Raw genomic sequence first — 25,854 nt, forward strand, 5'->3', positions numbered from 1 at the left:
GGGTTTCTGTGAGCAGAGGAAGCAGGTCCCCTCTAAGGGGTGATAAGCTTCAGTGGCCGTCCCCTGAGCGTGTGCGTGCTGATCCCCTCCTGCCCTCAGGGCATGTCCGCCCAGGCCTGACCCTCCCTCTGCTGCCTTGCAGGCCCTTCATGCTGCTGCCGCCCCTGATGGAGTGGATGCGCGTGGCCATCACCTACGCAGAGCACCGCCGCAGCCTCACCGTGGACAGCGGCGACATCAGGCAGGCAGCCCGGCTGCTGCTGCCTGGTCTGGACTGTGAACCTCGGCAGCTCAAGTATGAAACCAGGGAACAGGGAGGCCTCAGCATTCACATCTAACCCTTCACCTCCCCTTTGCTTCTTTCTTCTCCTGGGGGCTGCGAGGGCATCAGAGAGCAGGGGCTGCAATGCCTTCAAGCTGCTCACAGGGTGTCCTCTGCAGACACCAAGGCTGAGTATGGGAAAGGATCTATTCTAGACCACGGCTGCTTTCTGGATATGTCTTCTGTAGCCACTGGTCTGCTACACAGCACAGACATGCATTTGGATTAGGGCAGGAGAGCTCACATGTCTGACCCTTTGGGATATTTATGGGGTGACAGGTGGAAGTGGGCATTCTCTTTCCTACGTCCCTGTCATTGCCACCCTTCTCGCTAGCCCTTCCTTTTTGTGTGCATTATCTTCGTCCTCATGATGACACTGGAGAAGGGATGCTTTTGCCCATTTTACAGTTGGAGAAGCTGAGGGTCAGGGAGGAATAGGAGCTTGCCTGCAGACACTCAGCTGGAAAAATGCCTTACCTCGAACCCAAATTCATACAGTCCCCAAGTCCGTGCCCTTAATTTCCTTCCAAAAGTGCCTCTCTTATGGCTTCATTCCCTGAAGGAGTCCTTCTGGAAAAGCTTCCCTGTGGCTATCCTTGACCTTTAAGAGCCTTGTATCACTTTCTTGGCCCTCCGCCCAAACCCCAATTATGGCTACCTCTGTCTGCATGGTGAATGCCAAGCCTCACTCTAGGATGTGAACGTTTTCTGCACTTTCAGGCTAAAGCTGCCTGTTGGACATGTGGTGTGCCCTCAGTAGACACAGGTTTCTAACTGTGACTTTGCGCGGTAGGTTGGGTTAATTGCAAACAGCATTCGATAGTACACTCTGCCATCGCTTTGGTGCTTCTGGGCCTCACCAGGAAGCCCGAGGGAGAGAGAACATAGAACTTGGCCCCAGTGATTGTTTTGTGGGTGCAGACTGCTCTGTGCAGGAAGCATATGACCAAGGGCAGTGGCACAAAGCCAGGCTGGAGTCTCTTTCTCCTTGGGGCAGCCCTCTACTAGGTTATGTTACATGCAAGTTTGTTTCCTGCCTATTGATAGCTCCCAAGAGCTCAGAGCACCTCTTTCACATGTTTGTGGAAAAGCAGAAGTATGTGCTTTTCATGTCCCAGAACTTGATGGGGACAGTCATTGCTGATCTGATCTCAAGTCTCCGGCCCTCCACTTCCCCATCCTCACTCCATGTCCACCTCACACAGCTGTGTCTTGGGTCAGTGAGAGGCAGTGTCCTAGCAGAAAGAGTCCACAGTCCTGCTCACACACATCTGGGTCTCCTCTGGGCAGACCCGAATGCTGTTTCAGTTCCTTCCGGAGGCTGGATGCCCGAGCAGCTACTGAAAAATTCAACCAGGACCTGGGTTTCCGCATGCTCAACTGTGGAAGAACGGATCTCATCAACCAGGCCATTGAGGCCCTGGGGCCAGATGGAGTTAATACCATGGATGACCAGGTATGTTCCAAGAGCTCAGGCCAGGCTCAGGGACAAGAGTTAGCAATTCACAGCTGCCAGGGTTGGTGGCACAGTCACTTTGGTCCTAAGCCTAAGACTGGTTTGGCTCTGTGCTTCTAAAAGGTGGGCTGCCCCCTGAGTTGTGCCCTATTTGAGTGGAATGTCTGCTTGGGGACTTCCTAGCAAGCCTTGGAAAACCTTTGTAATGTGGATGCTGCTTCCTTGTCTGGACAGCTGGCAGCTGTCCTAGATGGTGCAAGGCTGAGAAAGAGTCCAGAGGGGGCACCTTAATGCCCAGCAAGTAATAATAATTGCTAACACTTTATTAGGGCATATTGTGTGCCCACTGCCCGCCAGGCCATACAAACTCCTGCCTTTAGGAGCTAACACTCTAGTAGGGGAGACAGATGATAAGAAACATAAATATATAAAATAATATATTAATGTAAAGCCCTACGGAGTAAAATGAAGTAGGAAAAGGGATAGGAAGTATTGAAGGTGATTTATAATTTTAGGTAGAATTTAACTTGGGTTTTATGTGCTTCACATAGATTAACTCATTCAGTCTCAACAGCAGCCCTGTGATGTAATTGCTGTTATTGCTCTTATCTTATAGATGAGGAAACTGGGGTGCGAAGAGGTTGCTTTTTGTCTAATGTCACACAACTAGTTAAGGAGGAGGAGGATTGCGATTAGAAGAGTCCTAGCAATCTGACTCTAGACCCCACTGCTGCGGAGTGTATTCTTTGTTTATCTAACATGGTTTTGAGAGTACTTACTCTGTACACAATGGCACTGCCTGGTTTGGAAGACCACACCGAAACAAGGGGGGTGAGGTGGCAGTTGGGAGCAAAGGCAGTGTTCTTGGACAAGGTGACCCTGTGAAGCAGGGTGTGATGAAGCCCCAGGTGAACCCTGAGGCCCGGGTGGACTCTGCTGGTAGGAGAGGACAGCCAGGGAAGGCTTCCCCTGGGCAAGGTTTTGAACCGAGCCTGGGGGGAGGGCAGGATCAGGATTGAGCTGAGAGGAGTGGGAAAGGCATTCATTCGCTCCAAGGACTGAGACAGAAGAACAAGAATGTGGAGGCCAGTCCGTGTGTTGGAGGGGGACACCAGAGGGCTGGATGGGGGCTTCAGAAGAGCAGGAGCGGGCGACAGGCTTGGGTGTGTCAGATCTCTCAGAGGCCTCTCCATCTGTGAAGGCTTCAAGGCTTTGTGGGAGTTTTCATCCCGACAGAGGAAGGAGGACACTATAGTCCTTGAGGACTTAGCCGGCCACATAAGGACTGGGGCGTCTTGGACAAGCTACTTTACCTCCCTGAGGAGCCCCTGTTTCCCTGCCATTAAGATGGGGCACAGAGGGCTCTTGTGAGAATCTTGCATCTAACACACAGTAAATGCTCAATAAACAACAGCCAGGCTCTTGTTCCCCACGAGGGCATTATTATAGTCATACTGTTGTTGACAAGATGACAGTCCCTGAAATCTGTTCATCAGCCTCTTTTTAATTAGCCTCTTCACATACCTGGAGGTGGGCATGAGGACAACACAAAAAAAGCAGCTTCTCCTCCCAGGGCTCAGCGCTCGGTTGAAACTCTGAATTGTGTACAGATGTGTGAAGAAAGCCAAGCCCAGCACAGGGGGTGAAGCAAAACAGCCCCTTTGGCTGCAGCCGGCCTTTGTCCGTGTGCTGGCTGCTGTTGGCTCCCTACACCTTGGTGTTTACAGAATGATCTGTGGGTAAACAGTCCCCTCACCCCGTGACTAATCTCAGGCCATTTCTTTATCTCTGGCACTAGGCAAGGATTTATGCGGTAAGGAGATCTTGTCTACGCACAAATAACCTAATAAATAACATCGTAGGGCGCCAAACACTTGCTGGGACCCAGCTGTGGAATAAACACTTTGTACTGTGGGCCTCACTGTTACCGGCCACAGGGGAGGATGCCCAGCCGGGGAGGCAGCTCTGCCAACTGCCCACCTGAACTTGAGGGGATCAGGACTTGGCTCTTAGAAAGGCTGTGGGCTCGGTGCCTGTAGCACCGTGGTTACGGCGCCAGCCACATATAATGAGGCTGCCGGGTTCGAACCCAGCCAGGGCCAGCTAAACAACAACGACAACTGCAACAAAAAACAGCTGGGTGTTGTAGCAGGCACCTGTAGTCCCAGCTACTTGGGAGTCTGAGGCAAGAGAATCGCTTAAGCCTGAGAGTTGCAGTTTGTTGTGAGCTGTGACACCACAGCACTCTACCAAGGGCAGCATAGTGAGAGTGTCTCAAAAAAAAAAAGAAAAGAAAAGAAAAAAGGCTCTGAACTGCTCAGTAGCGAAAAAATCAAACACTTCTTCGCCCTCTCGTGAGATGCCTGAAAGCAAGGGCTTCACAGCTCACATAGACCTGGGGCCCTCATTCTAGTTGTGTGACCTGGGGCAAGTTAACTCCCTTCTCAGGGCCTCATCTGTAAAATGGGGATAATAACAGACCTTCTCTAAGGGGGATATTATGGTGGTTAAATGAGAACACTCAGCACAGTGATTTCCTGCCCGGGCCTATCTAGGATGAGCTGGTATATGGCAGTAGAGCCTAGAGGCAGTGACAGGGTTGTTGCTCTTTTTCTGACGTGGCTTTTAAGGCAACCTAGTTCTGTACTAAGCACTTTATACATATTAACTTACAGTCTTTTTTTTTTATTTTTTTATTTTTTTTGAGACAGAGTCTCAAGCTGTCACCCTGGGTAGAGCACGTTGGTGTCACAGCTCACAGCAACCTCCAACTCTTGGGCTTAAGCGATTCTCTTGCCTCAGCCTCCCAAGTAGCTGGGACTACAGGCACCTGCCACAACACCTGGCTATTTTGTTGTTGTTGTTGTGGTTGTCATCATTGTTTTAGCTCGCCTGGGCTGGGTTCGACCCGCCAGCCTTGGTGTATATGGCTGGTGCCCTACCCACTGAGCTATGGGGGCCACCCATTAACTCACATTCTTGACAAACAGCCCCATGAAGTAATTACTGTTGTTGTTCCCAGTTTAAAGAATAAAAAACCGAGGCACAGAGGGGAGAAGTAATTTGTAGAAAGTTTATAGTTTCTGTGGCAGAAGTGGACTTTGTACCATATCCAGCTGTGCTCTGCAGCCTTTGTGGGACCTACAGTCCTGTGGTGATGCCCACCTCTCCCTGCCTATGGGCCTATGAAGGACCAGCTGCAGGAGAGCCCAGCATGAGCAGCCACACCATGCAGGAAGCCCAGACTGGTGATCCTAGGGCAGAGGGCACAGTGGAGTATGTGGTGGTGTGTTCTGTCTCCAGACAGCTAAGTATCTGCCTTGGATTCACACAGGGGATGACACCGCTGATGTACGCCTGTGCTGCCGGGGATGAAGCCATGGTCCAGATGTTGATTGATGCCGGGGCAAACTTGGACATCCAGGTGAGGAAGCCCCAAAGAGCTGCACCCAGGCCCCAACCCAGCAAGAGACCACCCCAGGTCTCCATCAGCCATGCTAGGCATGATTTTGGACACCTGGGTAGATGTGTCTCAGAGGTCTGCAAAGACAAGGTACACAGAGCTCACAGCTAACAAAGAGGTCTTTCCTTAAGATCTGGGCTCTCTGCCTGAGAGGGAGTGAGCTGAGTGGGGGGAAATGGCCATAATTCTGTTCTTAACAGCATTTTTTTCCCTTTTACGAGCCTAATAATCCCCAGCCATCCTTACCATCCCCAGTTAGCCATCCTCCCCTGCCATCTTTTGCCCAGGCATCACTAATGAACCATAGAACTTTCCTTTTAAGCCTGTCCACATGATGTTCCAGGCAGACATTACAAATCAAATGTAGAAAGCATCCCTGCAGGGTACTTCCTTTACTCAGGTGCCTATATTACCTGCCTAGGAAACCTCTTATCATTTGTGGGGTTTTCCAGGTTCCAAGCAACTCTCCCCGGCACCCTTCCATCCATCCTGACAGCCGGCACTGGACCTCACTGACATTTGCTGTGCTGCACGGACACATCTCTGTGGTCCAGGTGAGCTCCTGCCAAGTGAACACTGTACCCCTCCCCCGGCTTACCAGGTGAGCTGGGCCCCAAGCACTGCCACAGCTAAATGAGCAGCTACCTGAAGTCTGCTTACCTGGTCAACAAGGCTCTGATAGTCAAATTTGCCTCAAGGAACGGACAGGTTAAGGACACATGGCATTTTAGGAAAAAAGACCCAGGTCCAAGCAGTATACAGGTCCCATTGTGCCTCCCGCCATCTCCTAGTCTCCCTGGGTGAGTCTCAGGGTATGCTAGGATCTGTCTGAGTCTGCTTAGCACTCTCTTCTCCAGCCATCTTTCTCTCCTCACTTTTCTCCCCTCTCATGAGTTCTACAGCAGGGCCAGCTCTATAGCACAATGTCCGTCCAGTACTGTCCCCTCCCCACAAACAGGCTTAGTTTCTATTTCCCAGTTCCCTAGAGAGGACTCAGATTGGCACAGCTCACTTGTCAAGCTAAGCCACAGTGTTGCCCATCTTGGCCCACGCAGCTGTGATTGCCCCTAGGCAGCCGTGCTCGAGTGGTTCTAGAAGTAGAAGCCGTGGCATAACAGCTTCCTGTACCAGCAGGGTCCCTGGCCGCACAGCCTTGACTTCCAAGTCTCCAAGGTGCTGGGCTCCACAGGTTTCTGCAGCACTAGTCCCAGGGTTCATATGATGCCCTTGCTGTCCACTCAGGAAGCCTCTGAGGGCAGCAGTCACATCTGGGTTATTCACAACCCTGGCCTGTAGTGAAGACTCCATGAGTGATCATCACCACTGGCTGCTATTGAGCAAAACCCAACCTCAGCTCAGACTGGGCCTGCAGACCGTACACTGGGCTTGCCTGCACTGGCACCCAGCTGCATCCTGATGGCAGCCTCTGCCTCCGTGGCCTTGGCACTGGCACAGGTAGTGGGGCAGAGTGCTTTCTGACTGCGTCTCCAGCAGATGGCCATCCCCCGCTGTCTCACACACTGCAGGGGGCCAAGATCAGCCTGAACCCCTCACTCCTGGCCACCTAGACTCCCACATGTGCTCTGAGGAATGTTTGGTTTCTAGGAGTCTAGAAAGGCTGGCAGATCACTCCCTCCAGAGCAGCCAGTCAGGGCAGGTGAGACTCACCTATCAGAATAATGCCAATACCACGCCTTGCCCAAGGCAAAGCCAGGCCTGGCTCAGCTGGTACTGCCTGGTATCTGTTAACCCTGCCCCATGTGTCCCTTGGCAAAGCCACTTTTGCTAGAATAGGGAGAGATCCCCATTGCCATCCTGGACTGTGACATTCGTTGCTCTAGCCCACCACTTCCCATCTGGGGGAGCTGCCAGACCTCTCTGACAAGAAGCCTAAAAGCCACTGGTTATTGAGCATGGTTTTGTTTAATCGCTGGTAAAGTAAGTCTGGCAGGACTCTCTTCCCATTTTGTAGATGAGGAAAACTGAGGCTCAGAGAATTGAAGGATCTGCTCTGGATTACTCACTGGCTGGTGGCTAGCATTGGCATCATGTTCTTTCTGTCTTCAACACCTGCTGCCCCCAGAACCTCAGTTTACCCTTATAGATTGGGGTAGCACTTTCCATTCTGCTTGCCTTCTTGAGTCCTTGGAAGGCTATTGCAGCCAGTTTATGAGAAAGCATCTGGAAGAGCTCAGAAGTCCTCGTAGCTTAGGGGCTTGGTCCAGTGCCATAAGAACTGAAGATTGTAGAAACTTTGAGCCCTGAGGGTACCCTGGAGTTCTAAACTTCCAGTTCCTCTGCTGCCAGGTGGGCTGTGCCTTAGTCAGATGCCTGGAGAGCACTAAAGAGGCCTCCCCCAGCACTTCCCAGATGCTCTCTGCCATGCTGAGAGCTGCCTTCCTCCTCTGTGCCCCTGGCAGTTGCTGCTGGATGCTGGTGCCCACGTGGAGGGCTCTGCAGTCAACAGTGGTGAGGACAGCTATGCGGAGACACCCCTGCAGCTAGCCTCTGCGGCTGGTAGGTACTCCAGAGCCCTGCCTGGTGAGGGTCCTTCCCTGCAGCATCACCCAGCCTGGCTGGACATACAAGGGTCTGTGTAACACAAAAGGACCCTGTGGGTGGGCTTGAAACCCCTCCCCCAACCATCCATGTATCTGCTGAACTCAAGACCAGGCAAGACCCAGCAAGGCAAGGAGGCCCTTCCCTCTGGGGCCCAGGGAGAGGCGCGGGTGGCAGGGCACACACCAGCCAGCCTTCCTCCCGTTTGCCCCTCACCTCCACCTCACCCCACCAAATGCAAATGAATGTGGGGTTTGCTCATTTCTTCTTAAGTTCAGAGTTTGGAGAATCCTCCCCTTGCTGTCCTCGGCATCACCCACATTTTCTTTCAGGGAACTACGAGCTGGTCAGCTTGCTGCTGAGCCGAGGCGCCGACCCCCTTCTCAGCATGCTGGAAGCCACTGGCATGGGTTCCTCCCTCCATGAGGTCATGAACTGCTTCAGCCACTCCGCTGCCCACGGCCACAGGTACCCGCCCAGGGTTCTTGCCACACACGATGTGGGCATGGAAATGAGCTCTTGGGAGCCTCTATTTCCCCAGTGGGAGCAGAAGAGCTAGGCCTGGAGACTTCCAGAGACAGGGCCTGTGTTCAAGGAAACCAGAAAGATGAGGGTCTCAGCCAGCACAGGCACAGAAGTTGGAGTCGGAGATGCCGGATGGTGGGCTGCTGGACAGGGGCATCAGCTGGTTCCTAGCAGACCTGGGACTAGAGCCCGGGCCTCCTGACACCCAGGACAGACCATCCCATTGTCCAGACTCTACCCTGCAGCTGCCAGGGCCTGCACGTGGCTTCCCATGCCGGGTGGTGGTTCTCCCAGAAACTTCCACACCACAAAAGCTCAAGCATGAAGAAGCTCCTGGCGGCTCTGCGCGAAATCGCACCCTGCTCCAGGAGCAGATGGTCGAGCTTGCTCTGGGGGTGCCAGGCCCACCTGCGGGTGTCACAGGGCAGTGGCAGATGGGAGCCAGGGCTGTCAGGCAGTAGCAGGGCCAGAGCGAGAGTGGAAAAGAGGGTACTAGAGGGCAAGGAACAGGCAGGCCACCTCTGCCAGTTCCCACATGCTGTGTAGCCACCGGTCACCTGCTCTTGCTGTGGCCCCTCCCTAGGATACCTCCTCTCTACCCTTTCACAGCCCCCCACTTGCCCACCCAGACCTCCCTCACCCTTCAGGTGCCATCGTGTCCACAGCTGCCTCTAGACCACCCTGTCCCTCCTTGTGCCCGTATCTGTCCCCTCCGTGGCCTCTTCACCCCGCATGGAGGTTCCATCTGCCCATCCTCCTCTCACTCTGTCAGGAGCATAGGACCCTGGGACAGGCCCCATGCTGCTTCCCCTTCATACACCAGTGCCTGACATGAGCAAGATACCTTGCAGATCCCTGAGCCAGCAAAGCCACAAATGGGAAGGAGCTGATGGCAGCTGGCTGGCCCCTGGACGATGACCCAGGGTCCTTTGCAGGGTCTCTCTGGGCCTCGCACTTGAGGGTGTGTGGAGGGGCCCACAGGGCTGCTGTGGAGCAGGTCGGCACCTGGCGTCACCTTTGGGCCCCATCCCGATGCTGCCGTCCCAGAGCCCCAGGCCCCGAGACACGTGTCTGCACCTGTAATCCCCCACTATGGCCTTGAGCAGGGTGGCTTCGTCCCCTGTAATGGCACTGCTTGTGGGATCCCACAGGGCTGGACGCTGCAGTACGCAGGAGTCCAGTGTACTGTAACAATCTCCCCTTCTAGGTACTTACTTATAGACGTGAATAAATTCTGCATGACATTTGTCCTCACTTCATCCTTATAAACGAGAGGGGGGCGAGTGAGTTCTTTCACAGGCAGGCAGCTGCTGTTTACCAGGCTCTGTGTGTGATTCTGTCACAGCAGCCTCACCTTAGCCCTGGGAAAGGGGGTTACTGACACCCTGTTATGCAGGTAATGGAGCCATCAGAGAGGTAGGACAACCTGAAGTCACCCCGACAGGAGGGCGGAGTTCCCTGCACCCTCTCTTGATCCCTGGGGGGGCCCAGAAGCCTCTCCGGGCAGTGGGGCGCTGGAGGCTACTCAGGCAGGCATCACCTGTCATGAGATCCCAGACCTTACCTTCCTCCATTTTTCGGCCCACAGGAATGTCCTGAGGAAGCTCCTGACACAGCCACAGCAGGCAAAAGCAGACGTGTTGTCCCTGGAGGAAATCCTGGCAGAGGGCGTAGAGGAGAGTGACACGTCCAGCCAGGGCAGCAGCAGCGAGGGGCCTGTGCGGCTGAGCCGGACCCGCACGAAGGCCCTGCAGGAGGCCATGTACTACAGTGCTGAGCATGGCTACGTGGACATCACCATGGAGCTGAGGGCACTGGGTGAGGCCACGCGGGTGGGCATGCGCGTACACACCCACACACATGGACACCCTCCCTGGTTGCCCCTCCTCTGTCCACAGCTCAGGGCCAGGTAGCACACTGAGCCCTACAGCACCAAGGACCGAGTCAACGTGGCCGTCCTCGCCAGCTTTTTTCATTCCTTGGGTCTGTGAATCTGTGGACTTTTTGTGTCCTTCGGGGAAATTCGTCAGACAGACTTGGGTCAGATCTGATGCTGGCCACACACCATGTAATTCCTGTGAGGCTCAATTCCCTTCTCTGTGGCGGTCTGGTGCTCATGATCCTTATCTAAGAATGGGGTGACATCACCTAAAGCACAAGGCACCGTGCCCACTCTGAGCACTTGGAACTTGACACAGGGCCATGGCACACACACTGCCCGGGGCTGGGCCAGGAGGGCAGTGAGTTGGCCTCTGTGTCCTGTGCTATAAAGTCAAGCTGTGGTCAGTAAGCCGGGATGCCAGCGCCACCTCTGTCAGCGTGTCCCTGGGGAATGGCAACTCTTATAATCCCTAGTGAGGCTTAGGGGTGAGAAGCTATCTCTCTAATTACTGGGAACATGACTAGTTTATGTCATTTTAAATTACTTTGTGACCCCACTGACACACCCTGGGGAGGTGGTAAGCAGTTGTTTTCCACCCCAGGGTGTACACTGACATATCAGCCCTCTGGGGACTGGGATAGGGCCAGGTTCACTTCAAGACTTGTGTGTCCTTGAATGCCCTGCACGTTTTCTGGGCACCTGAGTCCACCTGGACCCCTCTAGAATGAATAGATCACCCCTAGCAAATAATTCTCAGGCCCAACAAGCAGCAGGGCTCCTGTGGCCTTGGGGCTGCATTAACAGCCTCCCAGCTCAGCTGTCGGTTTTCAGAGCCTGAGTTCCTTGCACTTGAGCCACAGCCGTCCCTCCATCTCTTCTAACGAGTACCTGACACTGCCCTCTGCCCCACTGGCGAAGTCCGTGAGGCTGAACTAAGGCTTTACTGCGGGGATGTGTGTGGGGTTGGGGGACGCGGAGCTCTTAAAAGCGTCTGGGGAGGTGGTTGGGGTCTGCTGGGGAGCGACCTGCCACGGCACTGACTCCTGCCTTTCCCGCCCCGCCCAGGTGTGCCCTGGAAGCTGCACATCTGGATCGAGTCTCTGAGGACCTCCTTCTCCCAGTCACGGTACTCGGTGGTGCAGAGCCTCCTGCGGGATTTCGGCTCCATCAAAGAGGAGGAGTACAATGAGGAGCTGGTGACCGAGGGCTTGCAGCTCATGTTTGACATCCTCAAGACCAGCAAAGTGAGTGTGGCCGGTGGCCTTCTACCCCACGCTCAGAGAGAGCTGGGTTCCAGAGCCCCACGGCCCCTGACCCGTGTGGACAGACACACAGGTGGGTGGAAACCCACCCCCAGTGCCCAGCCTGGCACTGCCTGGCTGCAGAGGGCAGGGGCTGTGGGTTTGTCTGGGCTGGAACCTGGCCAAAAAAACCATTTGGGGAATCGCTGATGAAAGAATAAGCTTCTCTTGCCAAGTCAGATCCAGCAGGAACAAAAGACGGTTGATGCTCTAAGCGGGGCCTGGACTTTTGAAATCAGCCTGATGCTTCTGCACTGTAAACAGCAGCCACAGTGAGCACACTAATGGCCTCTCTCCCTCTCCTGCAGAACGACTCGGTCATCCAGCAGCTCGCTGCTATCTTCACCCACTGCTACGGAAGCAGCCCCATCCCCAGCATCCCAGAGATCCGGAAGACCCTGCCGGCCAGGCTAGGTGAGGGCCTGTCCCCCACACCCTGCTGCCCACCACACATCCTCCCCTCTTCCTCATCACCCTTCTCACTATCCTCTTTCTCCATCTCTGAGTGCCAAGGCCCTGGCCTTGTGTCCCATCCTCTGCCCCAACACACACCTCACGGCACACTTAAGAAACCCCCGGAGGTGGACTCCTTGGCCATGTCCCTCTGTCTCCCTCCTTCCTCACAGATCCTCACTTTCTGAACAACAAGGAGATGTCAGATGTGACCTTCCTCGTGGAAGGAAAGCTGTTTTATGCACACAAAGTCCTGCTGGTGACAGCATCTAATAGGTAGGCCGCCTCAGGTAACAGCGCCTCAGCCCCAGGGGTGCCAGGGCAGCTTGTTAGAGCTTCCAGGTGACACAGGGTGGCCAGATGGGGACAGGTGGAATGGGCCAGAGTTCTCTGGGGGACCTCAAAGGTGGTATTCTTTTTGGCCTAGTTACGGCTTTTGATAGTTAGCATAAGTATCCTGGAACAGAAGTTGGTGTTCTGGCCACAGGCGTCAGGTCACATGTATGGGGGCAGCAATGCCAGAATGGGGGTTGGGCCAGCTGTCACATCAGGACCATGTAAAACGTCACTTGCTGAGAATTATTTGGGGAGCACGGCAGTAATTTTTCAAAGGCTTTTGTCTCCTGGTAGCTGCTCAGGTGACGGATGGTGCCGTCACTGCACAGCGATGGAGAAATAGTCACATTCAAAACCTGCCTTGTTTCATCTCCTTTGCTCCAGGTTCAAGACACTAATGACCAATAAATCAGAACAAGATGGGGACAGTCGCAAGACCATTGAGATCAGCGACATGAAGTACCACATTTTTCAGGTGTGTGGGTCTCAGTGCTACCCTTGGGGGCAGCTGTGTGTCCCTCAGAATTTTCTGGTCTATTCCCAGTGCCTTCTGTGTTTTGTTCAATTTTTGGTCAGATTTCAGATTAGAGCATGCAGATTTTTTTTTTTTTTTTTGAGACACATTCTCACTCTCTCACCCAGGCTAGAGTGCTGTGATCTCAAAACTCACAGCAACCTCAAACTCCTGGGCTTAAGTGATCCTCTTGCCTCAGCTTCCCAAGTAGCTGGGACTACAGGTGCCTGATGTGACACTCAGCTATTTTTAGAGATAGGGTCTTGCTCTTGCTTAGGCTGGTCTTGAACTCCTGAGCTCAGGAAGGTCTCAAACTCCTGAGCTCGGGCATTCCACCCACAACAGCTTCCCAGAGTGCTAGGCGTGAGCCACCACACCCGGCCAGCATCCGGGTCTTTTCCTGTGCCACAGTAGCCATCTGTTGTACGGCTGTAGCTTCAGAGCCTGCCTCACAGGTGCTGGGCTCTCACCACTGGATAGGTGTAGGCAGCCTGCAGATGCATAAGGACAGGCAGATGCCCCACACATGGCACGGGGGCCCTTGTCATCAGAGGGTGCTCCCCGCACATGAGCGTTACTGAGACCTTGGTGGAAACGCAGACCCTGGCCCCACCCCGAGCCTCCTGCCTTGGAACATGCATCTTCACAAGATGCCCGGGTGGGTGTGTACAGTGTGGGAGGTACTGGCATAGGCTGGGTCACTCCTCCCAAACATCAGCCCCCAGCCACACTGGCCAAGCAGAAAAGGGCGTGGGGAACACAGCTTGGGTATAGAAGGTCAGAGTCAGATCTTCCAGGCACTAAGCATGCAGAACGTGAAAAGTTACATAACAGAAACTCCTGTCAGAGCCAACAGAGTCTGGAGGCAGAGCCCTGGCTGAGATCTCAGCTGTGCCCCACTGAGACTCTGATTCACTTTCTGGAAAGTGGTAACCACAGGCTTCCAGACTATGTGGGGGCTCAGGGCTCAGCATATAGGACTGAGGCCGGGAGGCAGCAGGTGGGGGGATCCAGGGCCTCGCCCTCCACAGGATGGGTTTGCAACGGAATGGGAGAAACCACAAAATCCAGAGTCTCAGAGGTTCGTGCAGCCACCATCTCAGGTGGCTCAGCTTCTCTCTCACGTTCCCATTAGTCACTTCTTGAGCATTTAGCCATTTATGGGGTGGAAAGAGCAGTGAACTGAACAGATCCTGCCCTCAAGGAGACAGGACTGCGATAGCGTGATGGGTGTGGGGAGGAAAGCTCTGAGGGTTCTTGGGGTGCAGGAAAGATGAGAGATGCCTCAGGTAACAGCTGAGGTCTCAAAGACAAGGCCATCTACCCAGTTATCAGGGGCTCAGCACACACCAAGTCCCAGAAGCCTGAATCCGTGACATGTGCAGGAAATGCCCTTTGGTCTACTCCGGGCAACAATCCAGAAGAACATCTGGAAATTCGTCTGAAGCTTCCCCAGTGAGCTTTGGCATGGGAAGGTTTGACCTTTAACTGAAGGACAGTTGGAAGCACTGACAGTTTTAAGCAGAAGGATGAGCTGGTCATCGCTGACACTCAGTGAGGCAGGCCTTGTTCCTCGGGAGTTCTAGGAAGTGTCTGTATGTTGCCATCACCTCTTGGATTATAAGGCGTCAGATGTGCAGAGACTTCGGTAACTTGCTGAAAGTCACACAGCTGGGGAAGTGATAGGATTCAAACCCTGGGGTGTTCGGAATGCCCAATTTGCATTTAGACAGGTGAGGAAGGGGATGGGGGGGAATGGCTATTTCCGGGAGACCAGATAGGATCAGTTGAGGTGTCTGGCTGAGTGACAGTGGTGCTGGGTAGTAGCCAGTGGAATGAAGGGAAGTGGAGAGTGGATGGGCCCTGGTAACTGACTGAGGCAGGTAGGGCCCTGGGTCTGGTGTGGGCAGCAAAGTGATGATGTCTCCCCAACCCTTGATCTAAACTCTCTGGGGAGGAGGCAGCTTTTGCCACTTGTTTGGCCAAGAAGCCCAAAGTCCAGTTGAGCTGGAGTCACAATCAGATCAGGAAGAGGCAGGTCCAGGAGGGGTGGCCAGGATTGGTGGAGTGGGGAGTGAGCACACGTGTGTGGATGTGGGTGACACCACTGCTAGTCAGGGGGTGGGGGGTGCGGGGACATGTGCTGGCTCAGCTGCCCTTTAGGGCTACCTCTGCTCACCCAAGCCAGGGAAGGGCATCAGGCCAGCCCAGGCTGAGCAGCCCCTTGCTGACTTCTCAGAGTAGTTGGCAGGTAAAGGGGGACAGCAGGTCTAATGTGGCACACATGGACCTTAGGAATATTTGGCCCTCCCTTACCTGGGCCTCTCACTGAGTTCTGGCCAGTTGTTCTAACCTGACCCAAGGCACTGGCCTTGCCCTATAAATTCCCTGGGTTCTGTGGGTGCAGAGCTCTGCCATTACGTGGGACTATCATTTCAGAGGGGGCAGATGGGGCCTCTAGACTTTGGCTCCTGCATTCTGGGCTCCCTTGGAGGGGTCAGCCTGAAGCCCACTGCTAAGGTTCCCTAACAAAGCCTGAAAGTTCAGAGCAGCCTCCAAATATCTCCTTGGCTCTCAAGTGCTGGGAGTTGGGGATTAGGGGGTATCATAATTTTCTTTGTTTTCGGGGAGGAAGAAACAGAAGCTTCGAAAGATCTAAGCAGTCCAGTCATAGAAAGATAATGTGGGATGTATATCATAATTTAAAACTTACTACTAGGCACAAATAAAAACAGTTGAATAATTTCAAAAAATTAGCTAACCCAGTATAGCCAAAACGTTATCAACATGTAATCAGTGTAACTTTTGTTAGAGATATTTTACTTTTTTTCATACTGAGTTTTCAAAACCCAGTATGTATTTGACACAGGTTCAGAAGCCACATGTGGCCAGTGGTTGTATCAGACAGCACAGTTCTGGCAGTGTGCCAAGATCACTGTCAGCTAAACCCAGGCATTTTGGGGGGACAGCTCAGAAGGCCCAACCCTGCCTTTCCAACATGACTTCTGCAGTCTCAGCTTCCTGGTGGCCCACTCAGGGCCAAAGGAAGCTCTGCTGCCCTTCTGCAGTGGATCCTGCCTGGGCTTTTTCCTCAAGCAGCCTTTTGGCTGGCCAGCCCCAAAGGCTGTCCAATTGTGAGAAACAGGTGTCCTGCAAGGGGCTGCCAGAATTAATCTGGGTGCCTGCTGGCTGCCCATGCCCCCACTTAACGAGGTTCCAAGTGAGCAGCGCTATGGCCTAATGCATTCAGGCGGCCTCAGGGTGATCTGTGGACCACAGAGGGTCCTTTGCCAAAACCAACACCCAAAATGCATCAGGAGGTCACCTTTCTGGCATAGGCTGGGTCACTCCTCCAAACATCAGCCCCCAGCCACACTGGCCAAGCAGAAAAGGGCGTGGGGAACACAGCTTGGGTATAGAAGGTCAGAGTCAGATCTTCGGTGCAGAGACTTCGGTAACTTGTTAAGTGGCAGTCGTCCCCATCAACTGGAAGCCCTTTCCCCCATCAACTGGACAGGGATGGTCCAGCACCCAGCACATGTGGTTCCTTGGGTCCTATACCCCCTGAACTAGAACATCAACAGCATGGCAGAGACCTTGACCTTAGAACGTAGTGCCCAGTGCCTGGCCCAGAGCAGGCACTTGATAGTTGTCAGATGGAGTTATTGAGCATCTGCCTGTGAACACATGTGCTGGGTGCTGGACCATCCCTGTCCAGTTGATGGGGGAAAGGGCTTCCAGTTGATGGGGACGACTGCCACTCTATCAGGCCAGGAAGGGAGCTGCAGGCTGTGGCCACCTGAATCCCTGGCCCAGATCCTTGCCAAGGAGCTCCCCTGAGGCCATCACTTAGCGAGGTTTCCTGGAAGATCTGCTCTGCCTGCCCACCCCCAGGCTGGGGCACAGGGGCATGTGGGTCTGTCTGCTGTGCCCTACGTTGGCCAGCACCCACTCCCTGCCTGAGTGGGAAGTGGAGGGACCCAGGCGTGGCCTGCCTGCAGCACACACCTTCGGGAAGGACAAACGATGCCACATAGATCCAGGAGGCCCTGGGAGCTTCCTATGCCTGAGGCCCAGGCTGGCAGCGGGGCTCCCTCTTCTCTCCCCGAGGTCAGGCTTTCTCCTAGACCCTCTGGTGCCTATTCAGCCTGAGGGCCAGTCCTAACAGAGCCCGACTGTGTGGCTGAGCTGTGTTTACTTACACACTTGCCAGCTCCCTGCTGGGGCCGTTCCTTCAGCCAACCAAAAAGAATTCTTTTCCTTTTTTCCAACTGGGAACCCTCTCTTGGCTCCAGCATGATGGTAGAGTTTGTAACTTAGACCTCAGCAAAACTAAATATAGTTCCACCTCCCAGATGGCCTCACTGGGGGTCCCTGGGGGTCTAGGCTCTGTGCTTCCTCTCCAAGGGGGCAAATCGGAGAGGGAGTCAGAAAAACGACTGTCATCTCCACATCAGAGCCCCAGCTGGGGGATGGTCGGGAAGTGGCCTCTGAGGGTAGCCAGTTAGTCGACTGTGTGTGAAATGGAGGTGAAATGAGCCATGAGCAATGTGAGGCTAGGTGCGATGGGACAGCCTGGACACGGGAGCAGGGAGACCTGAAGGGATTGAACCACATCGTCTTCCTTCTCTGGGCCTCAGTTTCCCCAGCTGTAAATAGTGTCTCTCCTCCTGGGCTCACAGGGTCATTAGTATCGACCAAAGCACTGCATGGAAGGGAGCTTGTCACAGGCAGGGAGTTGTGAGAGAGGGTCTCAGAAGTGGCTTCTGGGGACGAGACAAGCATCTGAGAATCTCTGCCCTGAGCAGGGCAGAGTGGAGGGAGAGACACCTGGGGGCCTGCGGGCATCACACGCAGAGGGACAGGGCGGGAGGGCGGTGGGGCTGCTGTGCTGCGGGTGCACCGGCGCTCACTGGGCCTCTCCCCGCAGCTGATGATGCAATACCTGTACTACGGAGGGACAGAGGCCATGCAGATCCCCCCAGCTGACACCCTGGAGGTGAGTGCCAGGGGGCCTGGACCGTGTCTCCCCAGACACCTGCTGAGTCTCAGCCCCATGCACAGCTGGAGGTGGGCAGAGGTGGCCTCTGTGAGGAGCTCATGGTTCCCTGTGAGTCCTTTCTCTCCATCTGACAGGATGAGCCATTGTTGGAGACCAGGAGTGTGTACACGGGCCACACCCAGGGTTAGAGAGGGATGCCCTGGGTGGTGGGGTGGGGATAGGTCCAGGAGGATCAGAAAGTGGATAAGCCTGAGGGCTGGTGGCTAGCAGGGCCCACAGCCCCCAAAGCTGACCATGGGTACAAGGCCTGCTTTGTCTTCCCGCCAGCTGCTGTCAGCTGCCAGCCTATTCCAGCTGGACGCCCTGCAGAGGCACTGTGAGATTCTGTGCTCCCAGACCCTCAGCGTGGACAGTGCTGTGAGCACCTACAAGTATGCCAAGGTAAGGGCCACCACCCAGTCTGCTCCCCCCAGCCTCACTGCTAGCAGTAAGCAGAGATACGCAGGTGGCCTGGCTACTGTCAAAGGCATTGAGAGGGTGAGCCCTTTGAAACCAAGGCCTGCCCTCCCTACTTCGCCCTGAAACCCACAAGCTTCTTTCCAAAGTGCAAAACCGAGTCACTCCCCTACCTAATCCCAGCAAAAGGTTTCCATAGCCTACATAAGACCAGCTCTTTGTCATCAGCTGATGTTCCCAAGCCACCCTTTCACTCTATCACAACAGCAGTTTTGTCTCCTTCACAGCCTTGAGCACCATTTGCAATTACCTTGCTTGTCTGGTTGGTTCCTTGGGTCCTATACCCCCCGAACTAGAACATCAACAGCATGGCAGAGACCTTGACCTTAGAACGTAGTGCCCAGTGCCTGGCCCGGAGCAGGCACTTGATAGTTGTCAGATGGAGTTATTGAGCATCTGCCTGTGAACACATGTGCTGGGTGCTGGACCATCCCTGTCCAGTTGATGGGGACGACTGCCACTTAACGAGGCAGCATGAATGACAGTGTGATACAGGCAAAGAAAATGATGGGAGCCAAGATTCCTGGTGGCACAGCTGGGATTTGAACCCAAATGGGGCCTCTCCCAAGGAAATAGTTATGGAAGGAATTCAGATAATAGGAGGGGACCTCAAGATGCAGAGATAGGTACACCTCCCCCAGGACCAGGAAAGGCTTAAGCAGGACCTTGGCCATGGGCAGGTAATACCTGGGAGCGAGGGTTGGATGGGGCAGTTTCAGGTGTGGCAGAGCAAACCCTCCGCTCTCTGCCCCTGCAGATCCACAATGCCCCAGAGCTGGCCCTGTTCTGCGAGGGCTTCTTCCTCAAGCACATGAAGGCCCTGCTGGAGCAGGACTCCTTCCGGCAGCTCATCTACAGCCGCAGCAGCAAAGTCCAGGGCCTGGATCCACTGCAGGACCTGCAAAGCACCCTGGCTGAGCGGGTGCACTCTGTCTACATCACCTCCCGCGTGTGAGGGGCAGGGATGACTGGCCGGCACCAGAGGGATGGGACAGGCTGCCAAAGCCAGGAGCAGTGTGCTGGGGCTTGTGGACACGCAGGGCCCCCCCAGGTGGCGGGAATAGTTGGAGGCCCTCTTGGAGCCAGGTTCACAGTGGGCTTGGTTTCTCTCTCCCCAGCTGCCTGCTCTGGTGTTGATCGGTCCTTGGGTAGACAGATAAGCCCAAAGCCCCCCATCACAAGGTAGCCCACCCTCAACTCCTCTGCCCTAGAGCTCGTCAACCACTGATGAGCAAAGGCGGGATGAGGACAAAAGGTGGTCCTTTGATCCCACGGTTTGCACCTTGAGGGCCCTGAGCACTTACTCTGTGCCCTGTCCCTTCCCGCAGGCCAGCAGCTGGTCCTGGATCACCTCTGCTGCAGTGCTCTGATTAGACCTCCAAGCTCCAGCACACCCTACATCCTCAGTAAGCTCAGACCAGGCCAACTGGGCTCCCGGGGCAGGGAGTCCTGATGAATGTATAGAATGTATAGAATGTATGTGCTGACTGGGCCCCAGGCCGTGTAATTCCAAAGCTGATGTCTGTCTTCCTAATGTCATGTGGGAAAGTCTGCCCATCAAGGCTTTGAAAAACTTGATGTGAGCTTCCAGGGGGCTGGGGATCCACCCAGAGGGCCACTTTGAGTCCACATCTTCTTTGGTGTCTGACTACCAGCTTGCTCAGTAGAGGGCAGTTGCCCAGCTGATGGCTTCTGAGGGCAGTTTGGGGATACAAGTGGGTAATACTGTAGGAGCCTTGGTGGCCTCAGCTCTTGTTTTGCTGCTGTTTGGGGAGCCAAAGTCACCCCACGCCTATACCTAGGTTGCCTCTGTGGGCTCAGGAAACAGAGCCAAAGTGTCCTCCCTGGCAAGTCTCACAAATTAAAGTTTCCTTTAACTAAGGATTAGAGAGCTGGGCAGGGCTGTGCAAACCTGAGGGACAAGGACAGGGGTGCGGTGGACAGGAAGGGCTGGGAGAAGAGGCTCTCCTGCCCTGTCCCCTGCCCCACACCCTTAGCTTCTGTGGGCTTGGAGCACTCTCTGACACCTGTCATATTTATGGGCCAGACACTGGGGGAGCATTCTGGACAGTCTGCACTGGGTGTAGGCTACTTCAGCTGTCTGGCCATGTTAGAAACTATTTATTCACTAAAAGCCCCAGGCATTTCAGGAGGTGTCACCTGGGCCACCTTGAAAAGCCCCAGGGGGCTTGCAATCTTTGGAAATATTTTTGACTAGCTGCTTGAGCTGGATGTACAAAGGAATAGGTGTTATTTTATTGCTGTAATATTGTATGATACTTTAACTGTACATTAATGTTGTCACTTATTGTAAATGTACCATGGTTTTATTAACAATAAACACCCATTAACAATGACCTTGGCCTTGCTCCTGGCAGAGGGTTGCTTAGTGTTCAGGACTGGGGAGGAGTCCATTAGGACCAGGAAGAAATTCCAGAGCCTATTCTGTGTAACTCAGCACTCCTATTTCAAAGGCAAAGCTGTTCTGTGACCACCCCACACTCACCTCTCCCCAGAACCTAAGCCTGGATCCATCCCCTCGGCCACAAGGGCAGGGACCAAGTACTCCCCTCATTGAGTTGTCCTATCTATGAAATGAGGTAGACTGTGACCATGATATAAAACCGCTCACATTTCCTAATAGTAAGCATGTGTATGCCATTGAGAAGGACAAGACCCAGATGACAGAAAAATAAGACATCCTCATCTCCTCTGTGCCCAGGCCCCTCCTCAGCTCCTTACATGGGAGTTATTTGCGTATTTTTATAAACTCTAGCACAGCCCAAAACGAAAGTGGGGGCAAGGCCTTCTCCAACTAGACCTGGCCTGATGAAAGGGACCTGTCCCTGTGTGGCTGCTGCCTCCAAGTCCTCCTGAGCCCAAGCTGGCTTTGCCACCACCAGGACACTGGAGAGGAAGGGAGGGTGGCAAGTCATGATTCGGGCCCAGCAGTTTTCTGGGACTTGGTTGTAGTTGTTTAACATGCAAAGTCCAAGAAGAAATTAAAAAAAAAAAAAAAAAGGTTCCTGCCTGGGGCAGGAATAGAAGAAAGCCAGGAACCTGAACCAGTTCAGGGGATGATTTTTCGGCTTTGCTGGCGTGAGCAGCCACGCAGGGCTGCCTGGACCTGTGGTGCCCCCTGGGGGCCAGAGGGTAGTGCACATGTGCACTGTCCTGTGCAGAGGCCAGCAAAGATGGTGGGCTGAGTGTTCAATGGGCTACTCTTCAGGGGTCTGCGTCCAAGTTCCCTCTGTACCCCCAAACCTCAGTCAATGCGCAGCCTAAAAGGCAAGATCTAGTTACACTAGTTCCAGATGGGACTGGACCATTTTCTTTTCTCTTTTGGCAGGGTAGGCAGGGGGTTAAAGGGAAGTGGAGGTATGAAGGGAGGTGGGGGGCAGGTTCTGAGCCTCTGTGAAGCAGGACCACACTTTTGAACAAATATTTAAGTTAAATAATTAGGAGGAAAAAATCATTCATTCATCTAAAGGCAAGACTCTGGAAATGATCCCTTGCCTGCAGGTGGACCACTTCCTAATTCAGGCCCATTCCAGAGTGCAGGGCCACTCCCCTCCAGCTACTGCAGCCACAGGCAGGCTGGGGGACGGCAGAGTCGACTTCTCTGTACCAGCACCTTTGGAAACCAGGGGCTGGGCACAGGGCTTCTCCACACAGGGACTTCTCTCTCCCGGCACTGTCTATAGGCACTGATAGGCCAGCATCACTGAAGCCAGTGCTGGGCCTTCAGCTCCAAAGGACACTCCTATACGTATGGGAGGGTGCCAGAGTCCACTCCTGGGCCAACAGGGCTAACACTAAGACCGACTCCTTCCCAGCCTGGCTGGTCTCCTGCTCCTGACACTTCACTTTCCTTTCTGCGGTCTGCTCCCCTTCCCAGCAGAAGTCCCCCAAGCCAGATGGAGGCTGATCACAGCTGTCTCAACAGAACCAGCCAAAGCAAGAAGCCTCAGGTCTTTCTCTTTCAGGTGGTCTTTCAAGATGATGAACTTTACCAATTGTTTACAGAATGAAGGGCATCCTCTTCTCTAGTAGCCTGAAATTGCCTATTCAGGCCCAAAGGGCTTCCAGCCCTATCCCCTCCTCCCGGCCTACAGACTGGCTGCTGGTACTATAATGGCCTCAGATAATGAGTCTACATTTTTCCAAGGTGACGGTCACTTATTTCTGCCCCTCCCCCACCTCCCAGCCTCAGCAGCCGTCTTTGTGTCCTGTCTCCTGGTCACTCCAGAGCCCTCTGGGGAGGCCAGGCCAGATGAGCAGTGGAAGCACTGAATCAGGCCAGCATTAGCCCCCAATGGGCTTGGGGGTGGGGCTGACCATTTAGGACTTTCTTTGTTCAGCTTTAGTCCCTTTCCCATCCCGGTGACAGCATTCATAGCTGGCCTATCTGAATTCATTTCACAAGTGACATTTCCTGAGACAGCCAAGCTTTACAGATGTCACTCTGTCTGGGGGCCAGATGGTGAGGTCTGGGGGAGGCGTGCCTTTTCAGGTTTGAAGGAGAACCCAAGATCATGACCACAAAATGCAGAGACCTGTTTAGGAGCACAAGCTGTGAATAAAAGGGCCTTGTCCAAGGATACACAGAGTTATTACACAGAGCCAGACAGGTCTGCCTGCAAAGTGCACGCTTTTTGCTAAGTGGGACTCTGTTTTTCTAGCTCAGGTTGTAATTTTAGAACATAGCCAGTCTTCAGTGTTCTCAAAGCTGGTGTGCAACTGAGCAAGCAAACTGAGTTAGATATAAGAGAGCCCAAATCCAGAGATCCAGTGTACATGTGCTATGTGCTGGGCACTTTGCTATATGCTGGCCACTGTTCTAAGCTCTTCTTCCTTTTCAACCTCAGCCCAGGGAGGGCAGTGGTAGTAACCCAAGGTCACACGGTCTGGCATGGCAGTCTGGCTTCAGAGCCCCTCTCACTTTGCACACCAGGATAGAACCAGCTGAACAGGCGCTGGGGCTAAAGACACTGAACAAAGCCTTTCTCACCTTTAGGATGTGCCTGGACAACTTTTAAGATACCATCCAGCTCTGACCATTTTTAAGATTTGAACTCTGATTTCGGCCACTCTCCACAGAAAATCCTCTTTGATTCAGCAGAGAAAATTTATTTTCTCACCTGAGAAAATAAATAAAAATTGTTTTTATATCCTCCTTCAGCAAACTTTCCTACAGACTTAACAGGGGAGCAAGGGGTCTGTGAGCAGGAAGATGCAGATCCAGGAACAAAAGGCCAGGTCCCCATCTGGTCTGGGAGATGCATGTTTAATACCCTTTGGTCCAGAAGCTCCCCTTCCCTTCTGTCCTTCACTTAGACTTCCACAGAGTACATATTAGGGCTTCAGAAACATTCTATTTGGACTTGAAACATGGACATCATCAAACAAATGTACTAGAGTATGTGTGAAGCCACCAGATAATTTGTCTCCAACAAATGGAAGGGACCAAATAACCTGGCAGGAGTTGGGAAGGAGGCAAGTAGCTACATCCAGCCAGCACACCAGGCCCCTCAAAGTGACCAAAACACCACTCAGCACCTGCCACTTCTACTACAAGCTCCTGGGCTGGGACCACCCTAGCCACACTGCCCACCCTTGGCCTTGAGACCAACACCCTGCAGGTTCTACCTTGCAGCCAAATCCACCCAAAGAAGTAAGGCAACCTGCAACTTTCACATGTGTGGATTTTTTTTTTTTCTGGAGACAGAGTCTCACTCTATTGCCCTGGGTAGAATGCCATGGACCATAGCTCACGGCAACCTCAAACTCTTGGGCTTAAGTGATCCTCTTGCCTCAGCCTCCTGAGTAGCTGGGACTATAGGTGCCCGACACCCAGCTATTTTTAGAGATGGGGCCTCGCTCTTGCTCAGACTGGTCGCAAACTATGAGCTCAAGAAATCTACCCTTGGCCTCCCAGAGTGCTGGGATTACAGGTGTGAGCCACCATGCCTGGCCCTACATGTGTAGATTTCATGAACACTGCAGATGGTTAGCCTTTCCAGGATGTTATTTATTAAAAACAGATTCTCTATCCCTTCCCTCACCACTGCTAGCAAAGAAGCCCTTCCCAACATCTCTGCCCAAATGGATGAAATAACAGGCCTTGGGGACTAAGAGGATGTGGTATCCTACCTAAACTGGGGAAGGGCACAGACTATTCTGGGACAGAGAGGACAGCAGGCCTGGAGCCAGGAGATGAAGTGTACACAGCCCCAGCAAACCCTGGTGGCATGCCACAGCCACCACCTGAGAGAACCAGAGCTCCCCCTGCTCCAGGCCTCAGGGTGCTTGTGTAAGTCCATGAAGAGAGACACAGTCATCCATCAAACAGCCTTCTGAGCCTCACAAGCTGTGCACACAATTAAGAGTCTGAGAGATCTGAGAGTCAGTATGGCTTCCACATGTGTGGGAATGAACCTGGAAAGCTGGTCCCAAGCAAAAAGAAGCGTCCTGCACTTGGGGGAGTAGAAACAGACCCCTGGCAATGCCAGAGGTTTGCCCCACCATCAAGTTCTAAGCAGACCCATTTGGGAGTGACTTTGCGCCTTCAGCCAGGCCGGCCACACCTGACAAAGTCAGGCCCAGAAGACTGTACTCTCAGCCAGCTTCTGGGTTCGCTGGGGGCTCTGCTGCCCAGCCTAGCCAGAGAGTTTGAGAAGTCAGGTATTCCCTCATGGCCGGCGCTCATGCCTAAGGTTCTCTTCACTATTTCTTCCGCTTCAGTTTCATATCTTTTTTGTTCTTCATATCTCTGTTTTTCTTCAACTTCTTGTTCTGTTTGGGTTCTTGTTTGGTTTCCAACTTCCTTTTGTCACTGGAAAAAAAAATCAGTAAGAGAGAGAATACATATAGACCTGATAGCTCTCTGAGACTACCTTACTTTAAGTTGGTTTTGCTTTCCACCATCTGAAACCTGATGTAAGAACACCCAGAGACACACAAATGTTCTCTGCAAACCTACCAGGGCAGCGGCATCATCTGGGGGCCAGGATATACCACACAGACCTACTTCCTGCCCTGACCGAGCTCTTGGCCTGTGCTGGAAAGTATTTCTATCTTAACACCTAAAATGTGGGTTCTCTCAGTGTGCTGTTGTTTCCCTGCACGAGACCTTGAGAAAGATCTAAGGCATCACAACAAAGATCCCCTCCCACTGCTCTCACCACTAGTGTTACCCTGGAAACCAGATGTATCACCCCAGTGACCCTAAAGACAGTCTCTAATACAAGGCATGAGACTCCAAGGAAAATCCTACAATACTTTCTAATGTGCTGCTGTTATTTTATTTTTTTCTAAATGAGTAGAAGAAAACCCAAAGGAGCAGTAACCCAGGTTATACCCTGCAGGTGATCACCAGATTCCTCCCTGATAGATGGGCACAGGAATCATGCAGCAAACAGCCACCTTCTATTAAGAAACCCTTATCGGTTAAAAATTCTCTCCAGTTAAAAATTCTCTCCAGTAGCTATTGCCCTGGGAATAAATACCTCCCCTACAAAGAAAG

The 25,854-nt window shown here is 53.3% G+C and overlaps 2 protein-coding genes across 4 annotated transcripts in view; one reads left to right on the forward strand and one right to left on the reverse strand.

Annotated features, from left to right (window-relative positions):
* Positions 1 to 20,686, forward strand: part of ABTB2 (ankyrin repeat and BTB domain containing 2) — a 178,661-nt gene extending 157,975 nt beyond the window's left edge. Inside the window, exons 4-17 of the mRNA XM_053560472.1 lie at positions 143 to 295; positions 1,613 to 1,778; positions 5,113 to 5,202; positions 5,694 to 5,795; positions 7,662 to 7,758; positions 8,133 to 8,268; positions 9,914 to 10,143; positions 11,273 to 11,451; positions 11,817 to 11,922; positions 12,135 to 12,237; positions 12,682 to 12,772; positions 17,742 to 17,810; positions 18,141 to 18,254; positions 19,087 to 20,686. Of these exons, the coding sequence (XP_053416447.1) occupies positions 143 to 295; positions 1,613 to 1,778; positions 5,113 to 5,202; positions 5,694 to 5,795; positions 7,662 to 7,758; positions 8,133 to 8,268; positions 9,914 to 10,143; positions 11,273 to 11,451; positions 11,817 to 11,922; positions 12,135 to 12,237; positions 12,682 to 12,772; positions 17,742 to 17,810; positions 18,141 to 18,254; positions 19,087 to 19,284 (1,834 nt within the window). The 3' untranslated portion in view covers positions 19,285 to 20,686. The remainder of the gene's footprint in view (positions 1 to 142; positions 296 to 1,612; positions 1,779 to 5,112; positions 5,203 to 5,693; positions 5,796 to 7,661; positions 7,759 to 8,132; positions 8,269 to 9,913; positions 10,144 to 11,272; positions 11,452 to 11,816; positions 11,923 to 12,134; positions 12,238 to 12,681; positions 12,773 to 17,741; positions 17,811 to 18,140; positions 18,255 to 19,086) is intronic.
* A 1,189-nt stretch (positions 20,687 to 21,875) lies between these two features.
* The window catches only part of NAT10 (N-acetyltransferase 10), a 42,710-nt gene continuing 38,731 nt past the window's right edge, over positions 21,876 to 25,854 (reverse strand). For all 3 annotated transcript variants that reach the window (XM_053562893.1, XM_053562892.1, XM_053562895.1), the window contains one exon: positions 21,876 to 25,164. In XM_053562893.1, coding sequence (XP_053418868.1) covers positions 25,056 to 25,164 — 109 coding nt within the window. In that variant the 3' untranslated portion in view covers positions 21,876 to 25,055. The remainder of the gene's footprint in view (positions 25,165 to 25,854) is intronic.

Source organism: Nycticebus coucang, chromosome 14, assembly GCF_027406575.1.
Source record: "Nycticebus coucang isolate mNycCou1 chromosome 14, mNycCou1.pri, whole genome shotgun sequence".
NCBI classification, from domain to species: Eukaryota; Metazoa; Chordata; class Mammalia; order Primates; family Lorisidae; genus Nycticebus; species Nycticebus coucang.